The sequence below is a fragment of the Austrofundulus limnaeus genome, unplaced genomic scaffold, assembly GCF_001266775.1.
Source record: "Austrofundulus limnaeus strain Quisiro unplaced genomic scaffold, Austrofundulus_limnaeus-1.0 Scaffold4, whole genome shotgun sequence".
NCBI classification, from domain to species: domain Eukaryota; kingdom Metazoa; phylum Chordata; class Actinopteri; order Cyprinodontiformes; family Rivulidae; genus Austrofundulus; species Austrofundulus limnaeus.
In genome coordinates this window covers 3,733,439-3,741,667 of record NW_013952406.1, presented here as the reverse complement: position 1 = coordinate 3,741,667, position 8,229 = coordinate 3,733,439, and the positions used below count along the sequence as shown (strand labels likewise).

Here is an 8,229-nt window from a genome sequence, read left to right as displayed (position 1 = left end):
TTCAATGACAGGGGGATCTCTGGAAAGAGAAAACATGTCAGACTTCAGCTCAGTTCAGTTCTGGTAAATAGATTTTTTTTTTTTTGTTAAACAAACTGAGCATGCTGAGAGGAAATTAAGGATTAGTGTGGTATTGCATTACTGCCCCCTGCTGTTCATAGTTACAATAGCAGTTTTACTAGAAGAACTTACTGCATGACTGAAATTATATGCAAAAAAATATAAGTTCTCTCTGTTAATGATCTGTATTCATGACATTTTTTCAGTTTGACCCAAATTACTGTCATATGTTCCTGTTGAAGGCCTATAGCAGAGCTGCTCAACTGACAGGCCTGATACAGCGTATGGGGGTCAGCTCAGTCTAAACCGTTGATTAGTTCATTCAAAGCTAGATGTCAACATTTAAAGTAAAATTAGATTTTAAATCATAATTAAAATTTATATAATAACAATAAAGGCTGTTTGTCTGCCCCCTGAGCTGTTGGTCTTTGGTAACTGTGGCTCCCCTGAGCCCTGCTCTAAAGGCTAAAACTATAAATTCAATTAGTAAGAGTCAGTTATTGTTGGTTAAATTAAGAAATATTCCAATTCMTAGCTGTGGCTTTATCACACACATGAACACAGAGCAGGAAAAAAAAACCTTGCATCAATTTATCAAACCTCTGCTAAAAATGTTGAATAAATTTATTCCACCTCACTTTCCTGATGGACTCCCATATCTGCCTTGATACAAAGCTTCATCACTTTAAGTTGAAGCAGAATGTCAATGAAGCGACAAAGTCAAAATGTAAGAGCAGCTTTAATTTATTCAATATTCATATGTGGCAATATAATAGATTCATTGTGATTGATTTTAGAAAATATTTACAAGAGCAACTAATCAGTAAAAATGACAGATCCTGCTGAAAAGTGGATGTGCTTTTATGCGTAGAAGGCGGCATTATCTCGGCTATGTGGTAGTTCTTCATGTAAAAAAATCCCTCCATCTTCGATGGGGACGTTTCAGATGTGCATCTCCTTGGACATAATTAGCACAGCTTGAAACATAAGTGGTGCTTAGAGATTAAGAAAGGCGGCAGGTAGACTGTTTGGACTCCCTCCCCTGAACAAAGAGAGAAAACTGAATCAGAATTAAAGCGTACTTTCATTAACGCATCTTCAACCACTAAAAAAAAAAACTACTTAAAATAAATTAGTCTTTCATCTTTGCCCCCCATAAAAAAATATGGGGTTGTCATGACAAGTATGTACCTACATGTGCTCCTGTTAGCATGCTAGTGATGCATAAGCTTTCCGGGTACCTGTTGTCTCTGCTGCTGGCGTCTGAATTCTTCTTCGCTGGCAGCGAGAGCCTGAGCCAGAGCCAGATCTTCCTGTTCCTGAGGGCTGAGATGAAAACAAGCTGAATGAAAACACCTGAAGGACTGAGTGAACTAAACAACTGTGTTTATTTTAGCTGCTACCCTGTTAGAGCTATTATTCACCTGTGTTCATTAGGCTGTATTTTGGTCCGCTGCAGTATTAAAATATGGRGGCAGTTAGGGCTAAACAATATATCGAGAATTTATCGTCATTGGGATAACTGCCTGTGCAAAAAACTGCATAAACTGCAATAAATGGCTGGCCCAAAAGTTTGCATTCACAAGTTTTCTCACTTAGACAGAATCAGTCTTGAAGTATTTCACCAATCAAATGGAGCCTTTCACGTGTTTGACCAGTTGGCTGGATCTCTTCATATTAAAAAAAAAAATCATGCTGGAAATAAAATGGATTATTTTTTTTGCTCTGAACCCAGAAGAGAAAGACATTAACACTACATACTTATGTTATGTATTTATCACAAGTCCTATTGTTCTTGCAATATTAAGCACTGTTATCGCACATCGTAGGTTTTCCTAATATCGTGCAGCCATAGTGACGGCACTTAAAAAATGATTGTGCGGTGATGCACCAAATATCCACAAAGCTGGAAGGGCAGAGTCAGAAGTCTGTCGTGCTTTTTAACTCTGAGCGAGGTAAAAATAAATAAATTAACTCAGGTAATGACAGAAATGTTGCTCGCAGATTCCTGAAAAGGTGAGCATCAGGACCACGCAGCCACGGGTTTCTTAAGTCCAACAAACAGCTGGATTCCTTTCAGATTTAAACTTTCAGAGATTTTTTTTTTTATTTTTGATTTTCCTAGACAAGCGAGCTCCTTGCTGAAAACAAGGAAACGCCTACAGACTAGTTCTGGGCTGGATACAGGTTTGTACCGAAAACCGGGTTTTATTTTTGTTATATTTTTTTGATTTTCAGACATACCGGTTTAAATAGCCTGAACACGTTCAGAACGTTACATCGCACCCACCAATGACCGTTTCACAGGGGACACTTTTCCTCGCAGCACCACTGTGCACGTTAGCAAGCTAATGTTATTGTTGGAGCAGCCTTCTCCATAACTAGTGGCGTAAAAGAAACAAGTCAATAAATGATTTCTGTGTTGCAGAAAGAGAGTAACTTCAGCTGACTGTGGTTTGTTAATCGATTTATCGGCACTGATTTCCATGATTTAGGGAGACTGGCCGATCCTTGGATAAGGATAGTAACCAACTCTGTCAGTTATTAAAAAAAATGGTTTTGGACAAAATTAAAATCGCTTAATAAAAATAAGTATTTTAATAAGTAATTTTATTTTAGATGCAGTTCAAGCATAAAACATTAACGACACAACTGTGCTCTGCCGTATTGTGGATGTTCGCCTCGACAGCTTTGAGAATGAAACTATTTTACATCATAGTCTTTGTAACACTTAGAAAATTAAACAAAAACAGTGAAAATCAAGCATCTTCATATTAAYCCTCCTCTACAAGCAAAGTAAATGCTCATCTTTAGTTTCCATGGTGACTCTTACTGAGCTGTTAAAAAAAGGGCTAACTTTATGACACTAGATTTTAGACGTGTCCCACCTCAGTTAATTACTTCAGATGCAAACTTGTGCAGAAAATGTCAACACAGCATTTTTAAGAGCTCGAGCATCTTATAAAATAACTTTTGAAGCTTTTTCCCGTCATCACAAAATGTAATTCTTAGTTTATTCTAATGGTCAAGAAATAACATTTAAAATTGCTTCCAGTTTTACTCTGTAATGGAAGACTGAAACTCAGCGTCTTCCTTGAAGGCAATCTGCCAACTAAAACATTTTCACAAGTACAATAAGATTTCCATTATGCATGAGTGTTATTAAATATTTAAGCCCCATGAAGGAGATTGGTAAAATGAGATTACAAGCTGAACTTTTGGTTTCCTCTCATAGCCCTGACTTCTGTTGTACAATTTAATATTTCCTTCACCACATAGACTGAACTTTGTGGATTTGTGTTGTTTGTGCCACACCCGTTTAGAAACTGAATAACCTACATAAATCTGTTTAAATTTTGCTGACATTTCATAAAAAAAAGACTGATTAAGAGTGCAAGAGTGTTTGCTTCAGTGTTGTTTTTGACTGCCATTTTAATTTTAGTCAATCTTTTGAACAAAAATACTTCTTAGTTTTAGTCATTTCTATATTTAATGGTTTTAGTCGAGTTTTAGTCGACGAAAGCTTAAAAAATTGTTTAGTTTTAGTCTTTAAAAAAAGACAACATAATAGTCTTTACAAATTAATTTGAGTAATTTGTGTTAACATTTGTGAATTTGTGTTACTCTAAAAAATGCCCAAAACAAAAACATTCTCACTTTGTGGCTTTATTTCTAAGAATTTGCTAAAGTGCAATGAACATACAAAACACACATGCCCATTATTATAAGCAATAAAGGGGAACACACATGTTCAACTCAAACTTGTCAGCCAGGARGATGAAGATGCATCTTATTTATAAAAATGGACATCATGCAGTCCTAAACTTAGTAGACTATTAAACTTGTGCAAACGAGTGTTTACATGCACCAGGCTTTTGTTTAGAACAGAAGCACTGACATGCACGTTGCTAACTCTCCCCGGTAAAAAAATAAATAAATAAATAAAAACAAAAGACAGAGAAGAGTTTTACTTTCATCATGAACGTAAACAAACAGCTTCTGATGAATCTGCGACAGCTTTTAATGGTGGAGATGTTATTCCCTGGTTAAGCTACAGGTGATGGACTTTTTTATTTTTTATTTTTTGCGAAGCGGCGCAGGCTGTTTGTCTTCCTTCTTTACTGAATGAGAGGAGGAAATGTTCTGTGCTGCTGTGTGTACACGTGTGTGTAACAGTGCTGCTGTCCCTCCCTCCACTCTGCATCCTAAATGATTGACAGACCATCGACTAACATTTTTGTCCAGTCTCGTCTACGAAAACTCACACACGATTCGTCACGTCTCAGTCATCAAAGAGCTGTGTTTATTTTGTTACCGTCTTGTTATCGTCATGAAAAAAAGGGGGCGTCAACGAAAATATTTTGTCATCGTTAACGAAAACAACACTGGTATGTTTTAATCATAAAAGCACATCTAATTAATGTTAAATGCACGTTTMGTTAATGATTCATTCAACAAGCATTGTTTGAACACAAAGCACTGATGGACGTGGTCTGAAATGACAGGAAGCCCGAGATGACAAAACAGCTGACTCACCTTAGAGTCGGCTGCACGGTCGGCCTCGAATCGGCCAAAGACATCTCCAGTGCTCGTTGTAAAGCCTGTTCCTCTGTCTGCAACCAAAACATGTTTGTGTTGACTTTTTTTTTTMCTTACATGGGAAATTTGTTTTAAAGTTGTTGTGTAGTGAATCACCATGCCGGCCTGAAACYATGCTGAGGGTGGGATTACATTTTGTGCTGAAACAGAAGCAGGAATCTGCTGAAGAGAGCTGCAAACAACAGAAAAAATATATCAATGAGGCTGTTAAGAATTTGGAAAGCAGACTATTTATAAAAAATAAATAAATAAATACAAGATATGTCTCACCCAGTGCTGTGAGCCCTGTTTGAACTCACACCATTTGAAACAGGTCTGTGGTTTCCTGAACCAGATGAGCGAGAGCCAGAGGCAGAAGAAGTAGCACCACCTTGGGACCTCATTACAGCAGCATGTCTACGATAAATATTCAACCTAATATGAGCCTGAGTCGTGGTACTTCAGATATAGGAACAGCAGAGTCTTTACCCACCCAGATTTGGACAGAGGTTTCCCATCGGTCTTACAATCGTGGTCTAAAGGGTGTCGATGTTTAAGACAGTAGTTTAAATGACACTGATCACAGGTKACTCGGATCATTTCTTTCTGTTTACAGCCACCTTTAGAACATTTATTTGTGAAGATCTAGAAAGAAAAACACACATTTCTTTGATTAGTTTGAATCACAATAACGGAAAAGGAATAAGAGTTTTATCCTGACCTTTCGTTTTCTTTGTGCAGGGTCTGATTTGCAGTCACGATCAATGTGCTCACCAACTTTAATGTCAGGCATCTCTCCTCTCTTGATGGGAATTGGGGTGTTACATAATGGGCACACTGGGACCTGGATATCCTGCAAAAAATAAACAATAAATTACATATTTTTACAGCAYTAAATACTGAGTAAATTCATTCAAAAACATCAAGAACTTTTTCTTTACGCTGCTCCCTTTAAGGTTGCCACAGCATATCATTTGCCTCCATCTCAACCAATCAATAGCCTCCCTTTAGTGTTTCATCATTCTCCTTCACTAATCCATATACCTTCTCTGCAAACTGCCTCTTTTCCTTCTTGCTAGCAGCTCCATGTTCAACTGTTTGCTTAATATATCTCTTCGCCATCTCAACTTTGTCAGAAATCAAAAATTACTCCTGTGACAAATGGTAAGATTTTTGCATTTACTAAGAATCCTGTGTATGCACACACGTTTATTCTGTGATCTCTAGGTTTAATTTAAGCYCAAATGTGACCGTTATATTTTACTTTACACATTCATTTGTAATCACTTACCTTTTTGTAAGATGATGTGCATTTGTGGTTTGCATAGGTTATGTGATCCTTACAGAAAATTTCTTCACAGGCGTCACATCTCATTGGAAGAAAATCTGAAAACATTTTTTTTATTTTATGATTTAGATCAGACTTAGCAGGGTAAATAAATACTGCATAAGTTAAGTCTATTGCAGACTGTACTCACCTAGTTGTTTGCAGGTTTTCTCAGAACAGTGTTCTCCCAAYTCTGGAAACTCCATTTCTACAAATTATCTTCAGTTGACAAGATGTTTATTTATTTACTATAATCTGAAAAAATAAAATAAAATAAAATAAAGATTTGAAAATTAGCTGACTTATAAGGGAAGTTTTTAATGAACTGTCAGGGATGGTCCCCATTAACAAAACAACTAGTTATGTAGAGTCACGTGACTCCTACACCTACATGAGTTTGCTAAATTGTTAGCAATATGGCTAAGCTAGCTTACCGGCAGCTGATTGTGTAATCAATAACAACTCAGGATAATGATCGTATTACCGGGGGGTGGGGGGGGGGGGTGAGGGGGTATTATTATCCTTATATAAGGAACTCCGATAAAATATTTTAAGTCAAGTTTAACAACTACCTGCTTAAAAAAACAAAACAACGAAGCTTTGAAACAAATTTAACTTGACTTACAGAAAAAAACGTGAACTTTAAACTATGTTTTTTTTACGTCTCCAGAACAAACACATGAAATAACAAACACCTTTTATTTATTTATTTATTTTTTTTGGTGTATTTTCTGACAGGTAGCTTTGCTATGCTAACATGATGAATCAGCTAACTCTCGATTTAAATCGGTTTAACTCACCTGCTCCCCCTGTCTTCTTAGATTTTCGTTTATGAAAATATAAAAAATAAACGACMTCGTTCCAAATGATCTGCGTAAAGTCACTTTGTAGTTTGTTTCAATCCGTACAGAACGTACAAAACCCTCCACACCGATGTCTCCTCTGTTAGCCGCAGAGCTCACGTCTGTTTAGATATGTGACGCACGCTCCTCCTACGTCATGACGTCACTGACGTCCTACTTCACGACGATTCATCATGACTGGTGTGGTTTTGTGGAAATAWCAGGCAGGCTCTAGAAAGATCTTTACACCACGATGACTTATTACTTTTAACCAAATTACACTCATAGAGTAATCTCAATAAACAAACAGAATTACTGTAAAATATACTTTTATAAGGATAAATTACTGTTTTGCTACTGATATTTTCCAATTGTTTTTAGGTAAATTTATGTTTTTACATATATGTATGCATTTTTTCCATGAGGCACGAGTGTGGCCTATCCAAAAACATATGAAACTCTTGAAATATATGAGTAAATATTGAATTTTGTATTTACCATTTGGTCAAACAGTGTATCTGAGCTGCCCTATTGTGGTCACAATAAAGAAGTGCAGTCCGTTGATGGTAATGTACAAGAAATTCAGTAACTAATTTCAAATATTACCAGAAACTAAATTCTTACTGTATCTTTCTAATGGAATAGTAACTTTTATAACTTCACCTTTTGTCTGTGAATCGTCCTCAGAGACTTGCTTGTATTGATTTGTCTCAGTCTGCCTGTTGTTTCAGTACAACTGAAGAAAGTGTTCCTTTTGAGGCCTAAAACTGAGGCCATGGAATGACTTTTTGTAAAGTAGCTTAAAACTGGAAACTTCATAATCTAAAAATGAAATCTGTATATTTTACATATTTAAAAAAAAACAAAGAAAACTTTAGACTGTACTTTAAACCAGAAGCAGAGAGAGTTTTCATATATTTTTGAATTACTTTACTTTTCCCTWTAGAATCTGGGTGTTCATCATAGAGTTAAATATCAGTATAATATATATAATATATAATAACTGTTTTATGAAACTATGGTGTTCATTAAAAGCATCCAGTTTGGATAATAAAAGCCTTACCACACATCATGCGTGTCAGAGAAGCCCTCAGCCAATCAGAGCAAAGCTGAGTCACCACAGAGGTGAAGCTGATCCGGTACAGCAGCTGTAGCAGCATCTGACTAGTTTTGACTTCAGCTGCCCCTCTGTTGTGAKATCCTAAAGTCACCTGACATCTTGTACAACACTGCTGCTTCAAACCAATGCATCAAACTGCTCAGTCCAGCATAAACACCCCCCCACTTTTTTTGTCAAACAAGTAATTTTGCAGACATATAAATTAATTGTTGGCAATCAAATTAGTATATAAAGTAATAAATATCAACACTACTAATGAGACATCTCAGGCACCTCCAGAGTAATATTTTCTTAATTCARTT

The 8,229-nt window shown here is 36.4% G+C and overlaps 1 protein-coding gene across 3 annotated transcripts; it reads right to left on the bottom strand.

Annotated features, from left to right (window-relative positions):
* Window positions 1-786: 786 nt before the first annotated feature.
* zfand2a (zinc finger, AN1-type domain 2A) lies at window positions 787-6,951 on the bottom strand. Of its 3 annotated transcripts, none has more exons than XM_014023710.1 (10): window positions 6,766-6,951; window positions 6,117-6,220; window positions 5,930-6,024; window positions 5,360-5,491; window positions 5,132-5,283; window positions 4,930-5,055; window positions 4,756-4,831; window positions 4,597-4,673; window positions 1,302-1,386; window positions 787-1,102 (listed from the first exon to the last, which is right to left on the bottom strand). In XM_014023710.1, exons 2-10 carry the CDS (start codon window positions 6,169-6,171, stop codon window positions 1,064-1,066), a joined length of 837 nt encoding a protein of 278 aa, XP_013879164.1. In that variant the 5' UTR covers window positions 6,172-6,220; window positions 6,766-6,951; the 3' UTR covers window positions 787-1,063. The 3 variants fall into 3 exon arrangements, with proteins under 3 accessions (XP_013879164.1, XP_013879170.1, XP_013879179.1); XM_014023716.1 differs by having other exon boundaries at window positions 1,252-1,386; window positions 6,766-6,947; XM_014023725.1 differs by having other exon boundaries at window positions 1,256-1,386; window positions 6,766-6,947.
* Between the last annotated feature and the right edge of the window lie 1,278 nt (window positions 6,952-8,229).